We start from the raw sequence: 22024 nt of genomic DNA, 5'->3' as shown, positions 1-22024 counted from the left end.
TTTATTGTGGTTATTATATTCAGCCTTTGTATCATTTCTTGAGTAAGTTTGGTAGTTTGTTATTCTCTATAATCATTTATTTCACCTAGATTTTTTTTTGAGGAAGATTAGCCCTGAGCTAACATCTGTGCCCATCTTCCTCTATTTTATGTGGCATGCCTGCCACAGCGTGGCTTGACAAGCAGTGGTATGTCCACAGCCCAGATCCAAACCGGTGAACCCCAGGCCGCCAAAGCAGAATGTGTGAACTTAACAACTGTGCCTCTGGGCTGGCTCCTCTAAAGTTTTTTGATATGCTCTTTCATTAAATTTTAGTCTTCATCATAGATGTGATTATATTCCCTTTTTTGTTTCTAATGTTCTTCATTTGGGCTTATCAGAGATGTGTCATTTTATGGGTCTTTTCAAAGAACCAGCTTTTGGTTTTATTGATTAATTCTACTTATTTTGATCTTCTAATTCCACTTATTTCTCCCTTCATCTTTTTAAAACTTCCTTCTCTTGCCTCCTTCCTTCCCCCTGCCCCCCTCCCCATCATTTCCCTTCCTCCACCCCGCCCCGCTTTTTGCTTTTGTTTGGTTGGATTTTTTTTCTAGTTTCTTTTTTTCCTTTTCCTTTTTTTGAGGAAGATTGGCCCTGAGCTAACATCTGCCACCAATCCTCCTCTTTTTGCTGAGGAAGACTGGCCCTGAGCTAACATCTCTGTCCATCTTCCTCCACTTTATTTGTGGGACGCCTGCCGCAGCATGGCTTGATAAGCAACACACAGGTCTGCACCCTGGATCCGAACCAGCAAACCCCGGGCCGCCTAAGCAGAGCATGCACACTTAAACACTTTGCCATCGGTGGCCCTTCTGGTTTCTTGACTTGAATGTTTAGTAATTTATTTCTCATCTTTCTTAATAATTAAGACACTTACGGTTATGAATTGTTCTCTGTGAATAGCTTTGAGAACAACTATTGTTTTTTGGTTTGGTTTAGTTTTACAGTTTTAACTTAGTTTATTTATTCTTAACAGGCAACATATTCCTAGGGTTCATAATTGAAAAGGTGCAAAAATCATATACAGTGATGTTTCTCCTGTCCATCTCTGCCCTGGAGTCACCCAGCTTCTCTCTCTGGCAGTTTTCAGTTTCTTGGGTCCTTATTAAGATATTCTGTGCATATATATAAGCAAATACTTGCATAGTTTATTCCTTTTTCTTTCTATTACAAATAATAGCATACTTAACACAATTCTACATCTTGTTTTTTCTTTGATATATCTTGGACATGGCTTCATATCTTTCTTACAGAGTTCCTCATTTTTAATTACCTGCACAGTATTTCATTGTACTGAATATCATAATTTAACCAGTCCCTTATTGCTCATCCTATAGGTTTTGAAAAGTAGTGAATTCATTCATTTCTAATTAGTTTATGATTTAGTTTTGAGTTCTTCTTTGACCTTGGAGTTATTTAGAAAATTGTTGTTTAATTTCCAAGTCATTAATTTTCTTTTATTTAGTTGTTATTGCTGCTTTCTAGTTTTACTACATTGTTGTCTGAAAATGTGGCCTGTAAGATTTTTCTTTTTTGCATTTCATTAAAATTTTATTTGTCATATAATACATAATCAAATTTTTAAAATCTTCTATGTATCCAGCTCTATGGTTATTAAATCTAGTTTGTAATGATAATTCAAATCCTCTATATTATTTATATATCTGTTCATTCTGAGAGATGCAGTAAAGTTTCCCATTCTGTGTTTTTCAAATTCTTGTATTTTTAACAGTCTTTATGTCTTCTGCTCCTATATTGTTATGATTGTGATATCTTTGAAATTTGTACCCTTTATTATAAAATAGCTCTTTTTCTCTTACTAACTTCTTTGATTATTAATATTCCCACCCTGCTTTCTATTTGTATTTGCCCTTGCCTTTATTTTTCATCTCTTTGTGTCTTTTTGTTTTAATTGTGTGTCTTTGTTTTTTTGTAATGCTTAGCATTATACAAACAGATTTAATCTTTCTTTAACTTTTTAAAAATAATTAATAAACTTTTTTTGTCATATATGACTTTGGAATTTGGTAAAGTGCTTTAAGCAGGCATATCTTGGCACAGTTTGATTAGACCATTAACTCCTATGCCCCAAGAGTGATGGAAATTTTATAGTTAAAACATTAGACATTTTATTACAGCCATTAAACCAATCATGAGATACCATGAAATATTAACATATGAGCATTTAAATTTAAATAATTTAAAATATACAGAAAAGTTGCAAGAAGAGTACAGTGAACTCTTATATACTCTTCACCCCAGATTTGCCATATTTTCTTTATCATATTCCCCCAGCTCTCTATCCATGTGTGTGTGTGTGTGTGTGTGTGTGTGTGTGTTTTCTTAACCATTTGAGAGTAACTGGTAGACGTCATGCCCCTTTACCTCTAAAGAATGCACTGTGTATTTCTTCAGAACAAAACACTTATATGATACAAATATAAAAATCAGGAAATTTAACACTGATACAATACTATTATCTAATCTACAGACCTTCTCAAATTTTGCCAATTATGCCAATATTGTCTCTTATAGCAATTTTTTCCCCGATCCAGGATCCAATCTAGCAATATATGTTACATTTAGTTTTCCTGTCTCTTTACCCTCTTTTAATGTGAAACAGTTCCTCAGTCTTTGTCTTTCATGACTTTGACATTTTTGAACAGTTTAGGCTATTTCTTTTGTAGAATATCCCTTTATTTGGGTGTGTTTGATGTTACCTCATACTTGGATTCAGGATATGCATTTTTGGCAGGAATAGTACATTAATGAAGTAATATTCTCAGTGCATCTCATTAAGAGGAATATTAGGTCAGTTTGTTTTGTTATTGGTGATGCTAATAATATTGGTCACTTCGTTAAGGTAGAATCACCCAGGTTTCTCTACTGTAAAGATACTATTTTTCTCTTGATTAATAAGAAAATTATAGGGAGATACTTTGAGATTATTAAGTGTTCTAGTCTTCATCAAATTGCTACACTTTAGTTTTAGTATCTGTTGATGATTCCCGCTTAAATCAGTTATTACTATCATGGTTGAGAAATAATGATTATATTTCCTAATTGTATTATATTTCCTAATTATATTAATTAATTAGCATTCTACTGTGAAGAAGAATTTTTCCATCTCTTTCCCATTTGCCTGTCTGTCTATCATTAGTATGGATTCATGGATTCCTATTTATTCAGTGAGTTAAATAATTTCTACTACTATTTATTTGTTTTTATTGAGATAATTACAGATTCATATGCGATTGTAAGAAGTGATACAGAGAGATCCCTTTTAAACATTGCCTAGTTTTCACCAATGGTATAATTTTCAAATTGTAGTGTAATATCACATCCTGGATATTGACATGGATACAATCTGCTTACATTATTCAGATTTCCCAGTTTTACTTGTACTCATTTGAGTGTTTGTGTGTATTAAGTTCTGTAGTTTTATCACTGTGTAGGTTTGTGTGTCTACTACCACAATGAAGATATTGAACAGATCCAATACTACAAAGATCCCTCATATTGCCCTTGTATGACCACACCCATCTTTCTCCCACCACCACCTTCACCCCACCTGCTTCCCTAACCCTGACAACCATTAATCTGGCCTTCATTTAAAATTTTCCTTTCAAAATATTACTTAAGTGGAATAATGTAGTATGTAACCTTTAGGGATTGGCTTTTTCACTCGGCATAATTCCTGGGAGATTCATCCAAGTTGTTGTGTATGTCAATAGTTCATTCGTTTTTGATGAATAGTGTACCATTGTATGTATGTACCACAGTCTGTTTAAACCATTCACCTGTTGAAGACATCTGGCCTAATTCCAGTTTTTGGCTAGTATAAATAAAGCTGCTGTGAACATTCATGTACATGTTTTTGTGTGAGTAATTTTTCATTTTTCTAGTATAAATGCCCAGGAGTGTCATTGCTAGATCCTATGGTAGTTGTATATTTGGTTTTTTAGGAAACTACCAAACTTTTCTAGAGTGGCTGTACCATTTTATAGTCCCATTGGCAATGTATGAGTGATCTAGTTTCTCTGCATCCTCACCAGCGTTTGGTATTGTCACTATTTTTATTTTAGTCATTCTGATATGTGTAATGATATCTCTTTGTGGTTTTAGTATGCGTTTCCCTAATGGCTAATGATATTAAACATCTTCCCATGTGCTTATTTGCCATTTGCGTATCTTCTTCAGTGAAATGTCTGTTCATATCTTTTGCCCATTTTCTAATTGAACTGTTGGTTTTTTACTGTTGAGTTATGAGAGTTCTCTAGTTACTAGTCCTTTGTTGAATAAGTGGTTTGCAAATATTTTCTCCCAGTCTATAGCATGTCTTTTCATCCTCTTCACATAGGCAAACAAAGCAAAAGTTTTTAATTTTGATTAGGTGTTATCTACTCATTTTTTCTACTCATTTTTATAGATAGCGCTTTTGGTGTTGTCTAAAAACCCTTTGCCTGGCCTAGATTGTCACCTATTTTTTTAAAGTTTTATGGTTTTACATTTTATATTTAAGTCTATGGTCTGTTTTGAGTTAATTTTGGTATAGGTGTGAGATTTAGGTTGAGTTCCTGTTTTTTACCTATGGATGTCCAATTGCTTCAGCGTCATCTGTTGAATTAATATTTATTTTGATGCTCGCTTGACCCAATTTTGGCCATCAGGAGCCACTTTATGCTGGCTTCTGTTCAAAGGTAATTTTGAATAGGCACCATGTTTGTCTTATTGTCTTTCTTTGGAACCAAATCCCCAAGTAAGATGCACCTATACTTACTGTCTTACTGTCTTAATATTGGGGATGAGTTAAGCTTAAGTTGTGTGAGATTTCTCTAACTGTGGTGATGAAAGGAGGGTCTCCTGCTCTCTAGAATTCTTTGGACTCTGGTATTCTAATCCAAGTTTTAAATTTCCCAGAGTTCCAAAGGTTGGTCCTGTTTATTTAGAAACTAAAAAGTATCTTATGATGAGAGAGGAGAGTCACCTTTTCCTTATTCTTAGTACATCATTAGGCTAAGAACTGGATTAAAACTTTCAAAAGACAATTGGCACTCCACTCAACAACAGCAGAATGTTTGTTCTGTCACACATGGAACATCAACCAAGATAGACCATATCTTGAGTCATAAAACAAACCTTGTAAAATTTTTAAAAATTGAAATAATAAATTTATGCCCTCTGACCATAATGGCATCAAACTAGAAATCAATAACAGAAAGGTAACAGGAAAATATCCAATACTTGGAAATTAACTCATGCCTAAATAATGTATAAGTCAAAGAAGAAATCTTAAGGGAAATTTAGGAATAAATTGTACTGATTTAAAATGAAAATACAGCATATTAAAATCTTTGGGACACAGTTAAAGCAGTGCTTAGAAGGAAATTTATTGCACTTAATGCTTATAATAAAAATGAAAACAAGAAATGTCTCAAATCGATAATGTAAGTTCACACCTCAAGAAACTAAACAAAGAAGTACAAACAAAATAAACCCAAGTAGGAAGAAGGAAGTAAATAAAAAAGATTAGAGTAAAAATCAATGACATTGATAACAGAAAAAACAATAGAGAAAATCAATCAAACTAAAAGATTTCTTTTGAAAACATCAATAAAATTGATAAACGTCTAGCAAGATTGATTTTTTAAAAAACGAGAGAAGAAACAAACTACCAGTATCATGAATGAAAGAGGGAATATCACTACAGACCCCACAGACATTAAAAGGATGATAAGAGACTACTACAAACAACTCAAGGCATATACACTTAAAACTCTAGTTAAAATGAACCTGTTCTCCTCCAAACCTACAAACTAACACACACATAGCAATATATAGAAAGAATAATACACCCCAACCAAGTGGGGTTTATTTCAGGAATTCTAGGCTGGCTCAGCATTTGAAAACCAATTAATGTAATCTATCACATTAACAGTCTTAAGAAGAAAAGCCACATGATCATAACAATTGACGCAGAAAACACATTTGACAGAATTCAACACCTATTCATGACAAAAACACGCAGCACACTAGGAATAGAAGGGAATTTCCCCACCTGATAAAGAGTATCTACAAAAAAAAAAACTAGAGCTAACATCATACTTAGTGGTGAAATACTGAATGCTTTCTGGAACAAGGCAAGGATGTCTGCTCTTTACCCCTCCTATTCAACATGGTACTGGAAGTCTTAGCTGGTGCAGTAAGGCAACAAAAGGAAATAAAAGGCATACAGACTGTAATGGAAGAAATAAACGTGTACCTATTTCCAGATAACGTAATTGTCTACATGGAAATCCCAAGGAGTCTACCAAAAAGAAAATACCTCCTAGAACAAATAAATGAGATTTTAATTTAGGAACGTCACTGGATACAAGGGCAACACCAATCAATCTTACTTCTATATGCTAGCAGTAAACAATGAGAAACCTAAATTGAAAACACAATACCATTTACAATCCCATCCACGAAAAGGAAATAGATATAAATCTAACAAAATATATGTAGGATTGGTATGCTGAAAACTACAAAATGCTTCTGAAAGAAAGAATACCTAAATAAATGGAGAGACATACCATATTTGTGGATTGGAAGACTCAGCATACTAAAGATGTCATTTCTCCCCCAAATTGATGGATATGTTTAACTTAATGCCTATCAAAATCCCAACATGGATCTTTATAAACATAGATAAGCTGCTTCTAAAATTAATGTGAAAAGGCAAAAGAAGTAGATTAGCCACAACAGTTTTGAAAAAGAAGAATATACTTGGAAGAATCAAACTATCTGATTTAAGATTTACTAGTTAGCTACAGTAATAGCGACTGTGTGGTTTGGGTTAAGGGATTGACACATCAATCACTGGAATAGAATACAGAGTCTTGAAATAGACTGGAATAGAGAGTCCTGAAATAGACCCACAGGAGTGGTACAATAAACTGATTTTTTTACAAATATGCAAAAGCAATTCAATGGAGGAAAGATAGTATTTTCAACAAATGATGCTGGAACAATTGGACATTAAAAGGCAAAAAAAAAAGTCTTGACATAAAGTTCACACCTTTTACCAAAATTAACTCAAAATGGATTATAGATCTAAAATGTAAAACTGTAAAGCTTATAGAAGAAAACATACGTGAAAGTCATCATGACCTGAGGTTAGACAAAGAGTTCTTAAATATGACACCAAAGGCACAATCCAAAAAAGAAAAGTAAATAAATTAGGCTTCATCAGAATAAAAAATTTTGTTCTGTGGAAGGCCTTGTTAAAATAAGAAGGCAAACTATACACTGGGAGGAAAGATTTACAAATAACATATATGAAAAATACTTGTATCCAGGTATATAAAGAACACTTTGACCTTTATAGTAAGACAACAAACATTCCAATTAGAATATGGACAAAAGATTTGAACAGACACTTCACCAAAGAGAATATGTGGACAGCAAATAAGCTCATGAAAAGATGTTCAACATCATTTTAGCCCTTAGGGAAATGCAGTTAAAACTACAATGAGGGGGCCAGCCCTGTGGTCGAGTGGTTAAGTTATTGCACTCCACTGTGGTGGCCCAGGGTTTCACCATTTTGGATCCTGGGCAAAGACATGGCACCGCTCATCAGGCATGCTGAGGCAGCGTCCCACATGCCACAGCTAGAAGGACCCACAGCTAAAATATACAAGTATGTACTGGGGGGATTTGGGAAGAAAAAGCAGGAAAAAAAAAAAGAAGATTGGCAACAGTTGTTAGCTCAGGAGCCAATCTTTTTAAAAAACTACAATGAGATATCACTACACATCTATCAGAGTGGCTAAAATAAGAATAGTGAAAATGCCAAAAGCTGGCAAGGATACAGAGAAACTGGAACACATACCTTGCTGGAAGTAATGTAAAGTTGTAGAGCCACTCCGGAAAACATTTGGCAGTTTCTTATAAGGTTAAACATTAAGTTACCATATGGCCTAGCAATTGCATTTTTAGGCATATACTCAAGAGACTGAAAACATGTTCATACAAAACTGTGCACAAATATTCATAGTATTATTCAGCCAACTAGTGGAAACAACCCAAATGTCTATCAGTTGATGAATGAATAAAGAATAGTGGTATTTGCATACAACAGAGCCATAAAAAGGAATGAAGTACTAATACATGCTACAACATGGATGAATCTTGAAAACATTATGCTAAGTTAAAGAAGCCAGATGTAAAAGGCCACAGATTTTATGGTTCTAGTTATATGAAATGTCCAGAATAGGCAAATCTTTAGAGACAGAGACAGGACATACACGTCAGATAGACGGAGATTAAAATAATAGCTATATTACTGATAATGCCTAATTAGAGTAAGATTCATGGATCTAGAGCCCCATTTGGGCTACCTAAATCTATAAATTAAACTTATTACCTCCTCGCCCCCACTCCTACCTAACCGCTCTAACAAACTGCAAGGTAAGCTTACCGAAGGAAAAAAGCAGATAGTATCTTTAGGATAGGGAGCTTGAAACAGAGAAAGGGGGCTCCTGGTTTAGTCTTTGGTTCTAGTTTCAGCAAATGATGAAGCCATTCTTTCTTCCTTGTGGAAAAGAGTGATAGGTGTAGCAAAGCCTGAAATATCTTTATTATTTTCAATCTTGTTGAATGGTAGTTCCATATGTGAGGTGGAATATCAGCTTTCCCCCTCAAAATTATTTCCTTTCAATTTGGCTGATATTTCTTGAGCATTTTTTACCATTTGTCATATACTGTGCCAGTCTATGGTACTATGGCACTACACTACGCCCTAGTGGGAAAGGTAAGTGACTGATGTTAGGATATTGTAAAGAAGCCTGGACCAGGAACTTCTACCTTCAGTAGGATGACTGACTTTAAAGGCCTCTCTGCTAAAAAAAGCAACTAGATCCTGAATGAAATTAATTTTTCCTGCTTTCTGGCCTAGCAGGAATTAACAGAAATCTCCAAGGAGAAAAATAAACCAAAAAACCATGAGCTAAACCTGGAGTGGTGAACAGCAAATCCCATTGTCTGTACCCTAATCAGGAGATAAGCTTTGGGCCAGCAGCTTGCAGATATAGATGAATCTGAGACTTCCAATTTAAACCAGTCCAGAAACCCAGAAGAAAAATATTCTGCTTTGTGAACTTTAGTTTTTTAAGCTATAAAATATGAATAATATTCACTTCACAGGGTTGTTCTGAGGTATCCAGTTCTGAAAATAGGGTTAATGAGGAGGGCAGTGTCTTGATGGGCTTATTGCTGGGTTTCATTTTGTAGATACAAACTGTTAGGGAGCCTTAGTCATCTGTATTTCTCTTCCCTCTGGCTATATAATTATTAAAATTAGAAAGATAATTTGCTATCTGTGAAAGCTTAATTAGAATAATATGTGATGGAAATGTAAATTACTTAATTAGGAGTTAGGAGGACAATGAGATGAGAGGATATATCAACAAATGTTATTAGATTAAATTTATTCATCATTTGTTGAGTCCATGATACTACATAGGTACTAAAGCTACAGGATATAAAAATAAGTTATTCGGGCCAGCCCAGTGGTGCAGCAGTTAAGTTTGTATGTTCCACTTCGGCAGTCCGTGGCTCGCTGGTTTGGATCCTGGGTGCAGACCTATGTACTGCTTATTGAGTTATGCTGTGGCAGGCGTCCCACATATAAAGTGGAGGAAGATGGGCACGGATGTTAGCTCAGGGCCAGTCTTCCTCAGCAAAAAGAGGGGAATTGGTGGCAGATGTTAGCTCAGGGCTAATCTTCCTCAAAAAAAAAAGTTATTGTCTAATGGGGGAGAGAATAATCAAGTGCTCTGTGATATGCAGTAAAGTGACAGTATGTACAAAGTGCTATGGAATCATCAAAGAGGAGAGCAATGAACTCTCTCCAAGGTTTGGAGAGCAACACTGTTGAATTGTTCCAGTCTATGAAACTCCCTTACCTGCTAAAATACTTCCTGAGGGCCCAGTGAAAAATCAGGCAGATACTATAGAGGAATCTGCTCTCGAAAGATAGCTGCATGGGACAGTATCTGTGAGTTTTCTGTTCTTTTAACTGACTGCATTCCCCAATCATTTGCCACTTGCGTGGCAGAAAGTGTAAATGTTATGGTTTTGAAATGTCAAGGGACAGAGGTCAGGGATGGCAGAGCAGCAAGAAGTTAGAGAGGAATCCCCAGAAGCAAGAAAATCACAGGAAGGGTGAACCCCAAAATTAAAGTATAATCTCTGCCCAAGTCCTTGGCTGACAGCCAAATTAGGCAGGCAGAGGAGAGAACCACCCCCACCCCCACCACTACCAAGGAGCCAGGTTAAAACCACAGCAGCTGGAAATCATAAGAACAAAGATATCAGCACCTCCTTTGTGCAAGGTAGGCAAAGCTTGCAGTTTGAGTTCAGGAAGATTAACTGTCTACTAGATCAACAACAACTCCAAAAAGACAATTTTTAGAAGAACACAAATCATTACAGTTATTACCTACAATGCTCAGTTTTCAACCAAAAATTACTAAACCTGCAAAGAAACCAAGTGTGACCCATATTCAAAGGGAAAAAATGGTCAATCAATAGAAGCTTGACTCTGAGTGAGCCTAAGTGTTGGATTTAACAAAAACTTAAAAGTGATTATCATAAATACATTCAACCAATTAAAGAAAATATAGCATCAATTAGTGAATAGATAGAAAATCTCAACAGAGAAAACAAACTATAAAAAACAGAAGTTCGGGGGTTAAAAAATATAGTCATTGAAATTAAAAAAAAAAAAACTTGATGGGCTCAACAGCATATTAGAAGAGAGAGCAGGCTGGGAAAAAAACAGTGAAGTTCAAGATAGAACAATAGAAGCCACTCAATTTTAAGAGTAGAGTGGGGAAAAAGATGGAATAAAATTGAATAGTACCTCAGAGATCTGTAGGAAAATATCAAGCAATTCAAAATATGTGTAATTAGAGTCTTAGAAGGTGTGGTGGGAATAAGTTGTAGTAAAATTTTTGAAGAAATAATGACTGAAATTTTCTCACATTTGGTGAAAAAAATAATAACTTAGAGATCCTAGAAGCACAACAGACTCAAGGCAAGATAAACACAAAGAAAACCATTCCTTGAGTGTCCAGAGAAAAATGATATGTAACGTAGAGGAACCAATAGTGCAATTAACAGCTGACTTCTTATCAGAAACTGTGGAGGCCAAAAGACTTTGGACTGACATGTTCGATTGATGGAAGAAAGAAACCTTTAGCCAAGAATTCTATATCTGGCCAAATTATCCTTCAAAAATAAAGGCAAGATAAAGACATTTTCAGATAAACAGAGACTGAGAAAATTTATCACTAGCAGACCTGCACTATAAGAAATTTTAGCTGAAGGGAGATGACACCAAGTAGAAACTTGGATCTACACAAAGAAATGAAGAGAACTAGAATTTGTAAATACATATGTGAAAAGAAAATAATTTTTCTTTTATTACTTTCCTTAAAAGACAAGTAACTGTTGAAAGTAAAAATAATTATACTATATTAGTGAGTTCATAATGTATATGGATGTAATATATATGACAACAAAAATAAAGGATGGAGCACAGAGTAAATGGAATATTTTGTAAGGTTGCTGCATTTTTATCTTAAGTATTTTAATATTTTTTTCTAAGTACACGAATAAATTGAATTTGGATACTGTAAACCTACAAACAACTACTAAAAATATAATGAAAAGAAATACAGCTAGAAAACCAACAGAGGAATAAAAATGAATACCAAAATATAAATGTGATTAACTCAAAAGGAGGTGGGATGGGAGGAACAGAGAAATAATGAACAGATAGGGCAAATAGGAAACAAATGGCATGATTGTAGATTTAAAAGCAAATATGTCAACAATTAAGTGTAAATGGACCAAAAACTCTAATCAAAAGGCAGAGATAGACTGGACAAAAAAGCAGTAGCCAAATATGTGCTGTCTATGTGAGATGCACTTTAACACAAAGATACATGGAGAATAAAAGGATAAAAATATACCTTGCAAACAATATGCATAAGAAATTTGGAGTGGCTCTATTAATACCAGAAAAAAATAGACATCAATATAAGAAGGATTGCTGGAAACTAAGAGGGATGCTTCATAATGATAAAGGGTTAATACATTAAGAAGATATAACAATTTATAAGTGTATGTGCACCTAATAAACAGAGTTTGAAAATATATGAAGCAAAAACTAAGCTAAAGGGAGAAATAGTCAAAGCCACAGTCATAATTGGACACTTGAATACACTTCTCTCAGTAATTGATAGCACAACTGGATCCCCCCAAAAGTAAAGTAATCAAAGATCTGAAAGCCAGTATCAACAGCCGTGACTTAAAGGCATTTGTAGAACTATATCCAACAGCTGCAGAAGGCCCATCTTTTTTCAAGCGCACAAGGAACACTGAGCAAGAGGGCCATGTATTAGGACATAAAACAAGTCTTAATGTATTGAAATCTTACAGGATTTGTTTTCTGATCATAATGAAAGTAAATTTCAACTACAAGATAATCAAATGACTATATACACTAAAAACTGTCAGATTAAGCTACAGCAATACTTAGAGGGAAATTTTAGCTTTAAATGATAATATTAGAAAAGAAAAATTTTGAAAATCAATTAAGTAAGCTTCTACATTAAGCTAGAAAAAGAGGGACAAATTAAATCCACAGTTAAGGAGAAGGAAGGAAACAATAACAGCAAATAAATAAATAGCACATGAAAAGCCTGGTTCTTTGGAAAAAATAAATAAAATTGATAAACTTCTAGCTAGACTGATCAGGGACAAAAATGCAGAGGATACAAGTTAATATTTGGAATAAAAAAAGGGAATTGGGAATAAATCTATATAGAATTAAAAAGATAATAAGGGACTATTATGAACAATTTTATCCTAATAAATTTGACAATTTAGATGAAATGGAAAAATTCCACAAGTCACAAAACTAACACAAGAAGAAATGGAAAATGTTAATAGCCCTATGTCTACTAAAAAAATTGAATTTGTGATTAAAAACTTTCCTACAGGGGCCGGCTCCATGGCTGAGTGGTTAAGTTCGCACGCTCCGCTGTGGCGGCCCTGGGTTTGGATCCTGGGTGCAGACATGGCACCGCTCGTCAGGCCACGTTGAGGCAGCGTCCCATATCCCACAACTAGAAGGACCTGCAACTAAAATATACAACTGTGTATGGGGGGCGGTTTAGGGAAATAAAGCAGAAAAAAAAAAAAGATTGGCAACAGTTGTTAGCCCAGGTGCCAATCTTTAAAAAAAAAAAAACTTTCCTACAAAGCACACTTCAGGCCCAGATAGCTTCTCTAGTGATTTCTATCAAGCATTGAAGGAAGAGATAGTACCAATCCAACACAACCTAAATAGAGACCGTGGGAATCGGTCCCAAGTCATTGTGTGAGGCCAGTTTTATTCTGATAGCAAAACCAGTAAAAGAAATTAAAGAATAGAAAACTACAAGCTAATGTCCCTCATGTATATGCAAAAACTCTTAACAAAGTCTTGATATATTAAACCCAATAATAAAGGAAAAGGATAATACATCGTAACCAAGTGGAGTTTTCCCCAGGATTAATTTAACATTAGAAAAACAATGAATGTAATTTTTGATATTAATAGGACAAAGGAAAAAATCATAAGATATCTCAACAGCTGCAGAAAAACCATTTGACAAGATTTAACAACCATTCCCAATTAAAACTCAGAGCACTAGAAAAAGAAGGAGACTTCCTCAACCTGATATGGGCATCTTTGAAAACCCCACAGCTAGCATTATTCTTAATGATGAAAGTCTGAAATGTCTGCTTTGAGCACTTCTTTTGAGAATTACACTGAATGCCTTAGCCATTACAATAGGCAAGAAAAAGAAATAAAAGGCATACAGATTGGAAAGGAAAAAGTAAAACTTCTTTATTTGCAGAGGACATGATTTTTTTATATGGAAAACCCTAAGGAATCTACGAAAAAAGGTACTTGAACTAGTAAGTGAATTTAGCAAGGTCGGATGATACAGGGATAATACATATAAATCAATAGTATTTCTATGTACTAGCAATGAATAATTGACAACAAAATGACAAAAAACTATTTCCATTTTCAGTATCATTAAAAAACTTTGAATTCTTTGGGATAAAGAAAGAGGTCTGTATAGATGCAGTGAGGATATGAGGGAGGAAATGATTAATTTAATCTGGAATGAGAAGTGATCTGGAAGGATTTCACACACAGTGATATCTGTGCTGAATCTTGAAAGACAAGAAACTTCCAAATAATCAAAGGGATAATAATCATTCCAGGCAAAAGAAAGAACATAAGCAAACGTAAACAAACATAAAGATACCTGAGAAAGTGTGGCACATTTAGGGATCTGTAGTAGTTCTGTATGATTTGATTATGTGAGGAGTGAGAGTAGTCAGGGAAAGTTAAATGCAGGCCTTATTGCAAAGGACCTTATGAGTCTTACTAAGGCATTTGTCCTTTATCCTGTAGCTGATATGGTGGGTATTCAGTGGGAGAGACATGGTAATCTTGCATTTTAGCAGTTGGCAACGGAAGAGGAGTTAAGTTCAGGTCCTCTCTGGCCTTGCAACTATTTATATTGAGTTCAGCTAACAGTAGAGAACCACTGAAGGCAGTGATACTATATGGCTGCTTCTTAGGGATGAGGCATTAGCTTTCACCAAGCAATCCCTATTCTAGGATGAGGTGCATGCCAACTTCTCACCTGACCCACCCAGAATCCTTTGCCCTGCTTTGGTGTCATTGACAATGGTGACTATCATGTCTATTAAGAGAAATAGCATGGTAGCTGTGGTAGCAGCAATGGCATTGCTAGCCCAGGAATTGGTACCTAACATACCAGTGGCAGTGGTACCCAACCAGGTGAGGAGACATCTGGAAGGTTGAGCAATATCATTCCATGCTCACGGCACAGAGGTTGGTTATAGTGCCTCTGGCTGGCATGATCACACTTTATGAACTGCCTAATCATTTTGCACTCTGAGTATCGGGGTGAAGATAGGAGGTTTTCCAGTAATTATTAGCGTTAGGGCTCAGATTTACACTGTTGGTTTTATAACCCTTATTGTATTGTCCTCCATATCTGACTATAGGTTGATTATATATTGAATGAAGTTATATATTCCTAAGGCCATAACAGGGAAAGAAGGAAACAGACCTGGGTTTGAATGTCTGTCTCTGCTACTTAGCTGTATAATCCTTAGGTAAATAACCTAATCCCTCTGAACTCCAGTTTCCCCATCTGTGTAATGGAGATGACAATGCCTACCTGATAGAGTCAGTGTGAAAATTAAAGACGTAAAAGCACTCAACATGTTCTTAAAATGTGGTAGATTCTCTTATATTAGCTTCCCTTCCTCTTTAGCTTCTGTTGCAGGTTATCCTGTGTATTTGCTTTTCCGAACAAAGGTTGTGTTTTACTTTGTGACTGAAAGTTGAAATCTTCCCTACTACTCCTCTGTCCACCTTTGGGTCAGAAAACATTTCCCACTATGCCCTTAGTTATGTGCATGTGGCGTTTGAATGATTTAAGAAGGTATAGAAATTGACAGCTTTGACAGTAGCAAAATTTTAACCAAAGGAAATAAATTAATGTTTATGTTAATACGATATATATAAATTGTTACTGAGATGAAAAAGCAAAATATGCTTATCCTTAAAAGCTAAGATTTAAGTCTTCTTAGATAAAGCTGAAACTCCTTGCTTGACCTCTTATCTTCTCACAATCCTTCAACAGGACTTCATTGACTTAACTAGAGAAACGAGACCAAGGGCAAAGGATCGCAATGGACTCTGTGTGATTGACCTGACAAGAACTGAGGAAGAAAATAGACCTATTGCCACTCTTGACTTGACTCTAGAACCTGTTACTCCCTCCCAGAAGGAGCCAGCCAATCTTCAAACATGTGCCAGCCTCTCCAGCAAAGAGGTAATGGAAGGGCGAGTGGACAGAAGCTCTCGGCCTGCAGCACGGAGAATCATTAACAGCGATCCTGTGGATTTGGACCTTTTGGAAGAAACCACATTTGAAGGTCCCCAACCCCCTGCATCCATCAGTGGGAATTCTGTTTATCCAGTGGAGCCAAATTGTAGCTCAACCACGTTCAAAGGTGACCTCAGCTTCTTGGCAAGCCTACAGCTGTCTTCAGATGTTCACTCCCTCTCCCCAAAAAGCAATAATGGTAGCAGCTGCAATCAAAGGGCACCCTTGCCATGCCCACAGCAAGATGTGCCTTGTCCGCCACAGGCCTTGCCCTGCCCACTGCAAGCCTTGCCATGCACACTGCGAGCCTCACCATGTCCACCACGAGCCTCCTCATGCCCACCGCGAGCCTTGTCATGCCCATCACAGACCATGCAGTGCCAGCTGCAAACTATGCCTCACCTGCCTCAAGAAGTGCCATGCCCTCCTCAAGATGTGCCATGCCCTCAGAACATGCCATGCCCTCAGCAGAATATGCCAAGCCCACCTCAGGACTCATCATGGTGTCCTCAACACTCACCAAGCCCACCTCAAGACACATCCTGCCCACCTCAAGACTCACTTTGCCCACCTCAAGACTCACTCTGCCCATCTCAAGACTCTCTGGGCCTACCTCAGGATGTACCGGGCCCACCTCAAAACATACCATATCCACAAGATGTGGCACACCTACAAGTTATGCCACAGTCACTGGGAGATGTGCCACAGTCACCAGGAAACGTGCCACAGTCACCAGGAAATGTGCCACAGTCACCAGGAGACGTGCCACAGTCACCAGCAGATGTGCCACAGTCACCAGCAGACATGCCACAGTCACCAGGAGACGTGCCACAGTCACCAGCAGATGTGCTACAGTCACCAGGAGATGCGCCACGGTCACCAGGAAGTGTGCCACATTCACCTAGAGAAGTCTCACACTTACCAGGACATGTGCCATGTTCACCTGGAGACATACCACACTTGCTGGGAAACATGCCACACTCACTTGGAGACTTGCCTCTCTTACCACAAGACAGGCTTGACTCTCCCCAAAATGACATAGAGAACCGTGACACTCCTATGGATATCTCAGCTCCATCCTCTCCAAGCTGCTCTCCCAGCCCACAGTCTCCACAGTCTAAAATTTCCCTAGAGAAAGTTTCTTGGCTCTCTGCCACAGAAACTCCAGCCAGAAAAGAGATATCACTGTCAGAGCCTGCCAACCCCGGGTCTGCCCAGGTACAAGCACGAACACCACAAGGTGGATTGTACAACAGACCATGCCTGCATAGACTGAAGTACTTCTTACGACCTCCGGTGCATCACCTCTTCTTCCAGACACTAATACCAGATAAAGACACAAGAGAGGTGAGCTAACATATCTTCCCCTAGGGATTAGGTGTCCTTGTGTAAGTTTAGTATAAGGGTAGTATGCTGTAAGGAGTCCATGCACAAGAGGACAGGCCCAGTATAAATTTGACATTTTTCTCTCTCCCTCACTTTTGGAACCACTCGGTATAGAGTCAGATCTAGATTCAAAGTTCAGACTCACACTTAAAAACTGGTACTGTAGAAGTCACTTTACCTTTCTGAACCTTAGCTTTCCTAACTGTAAAATGGAGATAAGAACATACCTCACAGGATCATTAAATGAGATAACAATGTAAAGTGCCTGTTAGAGTGTCTGGCTCATCATAGGCCTTCATCAAATATTTCTGTTCAGTTCCTATGCCTTTATTACAGCTCCCATATCACAGAGATAGTAATACTCTTACCACTTCAGTGCCTTCAAGATTATTGCTATCTGACTTGTGGAGGGGGGTGGGGGGATTCACTTTTAAGATTTTTGTAGGAATGCTACTTCCTGTTGGTCTTCATTGATCTGTGAAAACTAAGCCAGATATGTAAGAAAGAAAAATTCTGGCTAATTCCCACAGTATGAAGCTATTTTCTCATTATTCATAACCACATTCCAACGTTAAGAAGATTGGCTTGAAGTAGTTGAAGAAGTCACAAAGTACATTCTCTTTGTTGGAGCAATCGGTGATTCAGCTTACCACGTGTCAGGGATTCACATTGATTTGGCCTTGGAGAGTGAATTTTTTCTCTCGTTTTAATTGTCATATCTTCTCATATGTTTTATGTCTTCTTGCGAATGACTCCCCAACCGCTAGCTCATTCGTTTTGCTATGGGTTTGCCTCAGGTTGGTGATACATCTGTCCATTCTCAAGAGTGCTTGAGACTGGAGAGAGCTGTTTCCCTAATCAAGGCTATAGTGCTTTGTAGGTGCCACATGACTAAAGAAGCCATTGTAGATGCAGATGGGGAGACCACACCCCCTTCTGTGTACACATACTTGGATAATGAAGTGGCAGTTTGGCTAGACAAAGTGGATTTTTCTTCTTCATCTTAATTTCTTACCTTCTTAAAGGACCTCAGCCATCTAGAATACACCTGTAAATATTTTCTGTGTCTCCTATGATTCTTTTGGGCTTCTAATGAGTACTTCTTCACTAGGTCATTTTCCCCCAGAACTTCTCAGCCAGTCCTTACACTGCCACTTACCAGCACTGGTCTCAAGTCCTCTGAGTCTCATTTTGTTTAGCTCTGAAACAAGTCGTAATGTCCATATCATAGAGATGTTTGACTTAAAGATGTTTGACTTAAACACATAAAGCACAAAGCCAGCTTTCAGGGCCTATGAAAGTGCTCTATAAATATTAGTTCCCCTTAAGGATACAGGCATCAAAGCAATTTATAAATTTTATCTATTTGTAGATGTCTCCATTTGTAGGCAAAAAATGAATAAACAGGGTCAAGATCATAAAGTGCACACATAAAATAGTCACCAATGATTTTTGTTCTTCTCTTATCTTCTCTCACTCTTAATTCTCCTTAAATGCCATTTACAGTATTGGTCTCTCATCAGCAAGATCAGGGGTTACCCTCAGGTGATTTGAGACATGAGGAAAGCTAACTAGACTTCTCTTCTCCAGAAGATTTCCTAGAAGGACAATTTCAGCCATCACTATTTTACTGTTATACATAAACTGTTAAATCTCTGTTTGGTTGGTGTTTTAAAATCAATATTTATTCTCATATTTTAAAAATACTTAATATAAAACACTTTAAAATATAAAAATAATTACCATGGTTCTATCAGCATTTATTATTGTTAATAATTTGGTGTATTTCTTTCCCAGTTGCTTTTTTACACATAGACATTTTACATTTTTTAATAATTGAAATTGTTAGCAAAAATATATTTATTGTTGTTGGTTTTGTTGTTTATAGAGAGCACAGGTTTAGAGGGTAGCTCTGGAGTTATACCACCCATATGTGAAACCAGCTTTTGCCATTTGTTGCATGACAAATGCTTACTCTCTAAATCTCAGTTTCCTATCGTTATCTATAAAATAGAAATAATAATAGTACGTATTTCTTAGGGTTGTGAGAATTAAATGAGGATAAGTTAAATGTTCAAAAATTGTTGTTATGTTCCTATATCAAACAAACTTTTTAATGTTTGTTTTTCTTCTGATTATGAAAGTCTATTCTGGAAAAATTGAAAAATACGAAAGAGCTTATTGGGGAAAAGTCATCCATAATTCCACCATCCAGATAATAGGAAACCACTTTTTCACATCTTCTCTCCCAGTCTTTTTATCCATACTTTATTTGCGGCGGGGGGGGGGGGGGGGGTGTGCAACTTAATATTTACTGTTGACTCAAAAAAAATCAACAAAATGGGATTCTTCTCCTAACAACAAAATATATTTGAAGCGACTTTCTTCATCTTTATTTTACTATCTAATGTAGTATCATAACTGCCCCTAACTATCTTCTCACCCTCACTCCAAAATCAACTTAGGCTGGCTCTTGATTCTTTCGCACTTCCCTTTTATGCTATATTTTAACACAGATGAAATCATGTTATATATAGAACTTTAAATTCTTATTTTTGAACTTAATATAAGCATTTTCCATGTCATTAAAAGTTTTTTAGATAAGCCTTTCCAGTCTCTTCTTTTAAAATTACAAATATTTCAAATGCATGGAAAATGTTGCTGTCTTCAACCTGTTCCAGAACCTCTTGTTTTTATGTCTGTAGAAACCCATCCTAATTTCTTTCTTTTTATGTCTACAGAGCAAGGGTCAAAAATTAGAACCCATCCCTCATCGAAGACTAAGAATGGTGACAAACACCATTGAAGAAAATTTTCCCCTGGGGACTGTGCAGTTTTTGATGGACTTTGTGTCACCCCAGCATTACCCACCCAGAGAAATTGTGGCTCATATCATCCAGAAAATCCTTCTGAGTGGCTCTGAGACCGTGGATGTCCTAAAGGAGGCCTACATGCTTCTCATGAAAATTCAACAGTATGAACCTTAGATGTTGATGAATCTTCTAGGGAACCTGAACTCGGGGCACAGCTTTCTCTTGCCTAAGTTTTATTCAGCTAACCATTAGAGAGGATGACTTAGTATGTTAGTGTTATTTGGATTGCAAGTGACAGGAAACCCAGTCCAAACTGGCTTTAACAGCTGTTAAAAGAGAATTTAATGACTCATGTTACTAGAAACCTAAGAATGAGATGTGACTCAGTTCAGTTCAAAAATTGAACTGATCCATTTTTCAGCTCTGCTTTGCTTCTGTTTTCAGGCTCCATAGGTATTCTTCTCAGCCTCCAGCTTTTATGATAGTCTCAGTGGGAGAGAGTCCACTTCCTTTATAATCACAGAAAAGTTCTGAAATTGAGTCTTGTAGGCTTTAATTGGTATAACATAAGATGTGAGCCCATCTTTGAGTAAATCACTGTGAACTGAGGGGTAGAATATCATGATTGGGTCAACATGCTTCACAGGCTTCATCCCAGGGTCCTAGTAGGTAAAGCCAGTGGGCTGAGAGTAATAAAGAGTTGATTTCTTCAAAGTAAAATTGGGGGTACTAATGCCTCCCAAAGTGGATACTGCGTAGCAAAAAAACAATGAAGTTCCACTACCCTCAGATGACATAGTATTGTATCAAAGGGTGAGCAAGAGCACTGAGGATAAGAGGAGGCTTCACACTTCTATCATCTTCCAGATCTCTTCCCTTGTTCCACAAGACTCTCTAGAATTCTAATTGATGTCCTTTGACTTTCAGGCTACATCCAGCTAATGCCAAGACAGTGGAGTGGGACTGGAAGCTGCTCACTTACGTCATGGAGGAAGAGGTAACGTAACAATTATGAGGGTGTATCTTCTGCAGAGGAAGTTTTAACTAGAAACAAAAATGACAGCAAATTTGGTAGTAAAGTCTTTACCATTATTCCCTCCTTACACTCCCACCTCCACCCAAAAATTTCTATTGAAATGATATGTGCTGTCTTCCAATTCAAGATTGAATACTTTCATTCATCCCTCTCCTTCTTGAGATCCCATTAAAAATAATAGTGAAGAATAGAGAAAGAAGGTTATAAATCCATGGCAATGAAAATATGGAGGACAATGGATTTGAATGAAGACTAGAAGATCTAAAGGAAATGTAAGAGTGATGATTGATGAAGCTAAGCAGAGAAAGCCTCAGGCTAGAACACATGTGTAAGGGGCTACAGCCAAGGAGGAAGGAAATCTTCCCTTTAGAGCAGAGAGGCTTTGGACTCAGAAACACAACATATAAAAAGGTTGGAGTCAGATATGGGCTGTAAATTTGTTGAAAGTTTGTAGATGGAACTGACAACCTCTCTATTCTTATACAGAAAGTTCAGTCACCAAGTTATCTACCCTTCAGGCAAAAAGTCAAAGGATTCATTGCCTAAAGAAATTGAGTGAACCATCTGTCATAAATGAAGGCAGCTAGTTGGTGCTCCAGAAAAAAAATCGTCTGCATTCTGACCTTTAGGGATCCATAAATTTAATTGCCAGCTTTCTGTTCGGCTCACGCAAAAGCATTTGAATGGAACAAATTATTTTCAATTGAGAA

The 22024-nt window shown here is 36.8% G+C and overlaps 1 protein-coding gene across 3 annotated transcripts in view; it reads left to right on the top strand.

Annotated features, from left to right (window-relative positions):
* SIMC1 (SUMO interacting motifs containing 1) overlaps nucleotides 1-22024 on the top strand; it is a 98098-nt gene that overhangs the window by 29695 nt on the left and 46379 nt on the right. For all 3 annotated transcript variants that reach the window (XR_011525447.1, XM_070570314.1, XM_070570315.1), the window contains exons 2-4: nucleotides 15834-17426; nucleotides 20207-20439; nucleotides 21206-21275. Coding sequence is in view for 2 of the 3 variants with exons in the window: in XM_070570314.1 (XP_070426415.1) it covers nucleotides 15834-17426; nucleotides 20207-20439; nucleotides 21206-21275 (1896 nt within the window). In the remaining variant the exon portion in view is untranslated. The remainder of the gene's footprint in view (nucleotides 1-15833; nucleotides 17427-20206; nucleotides 20440-21205; nucleotides 21276-22024) is intronic.

The sequence above is a fragment of the Equus przewalskii genome, chromosome 13 (assembly GCF_037783145.1).
Source record: "Equus przewalskii isolate Varuska chromosome 13, EquPr2, whole genome shotgun sequence".
Lineage (NCBI taxonomy): Eukaryota > Metazoa > Chordata > Mammalia > Perissodactyla > Equidae > Equus > Equus przewalskii.
This window is presented reverse-complemented; position numbering and strand designations above follow the sequence as displayed.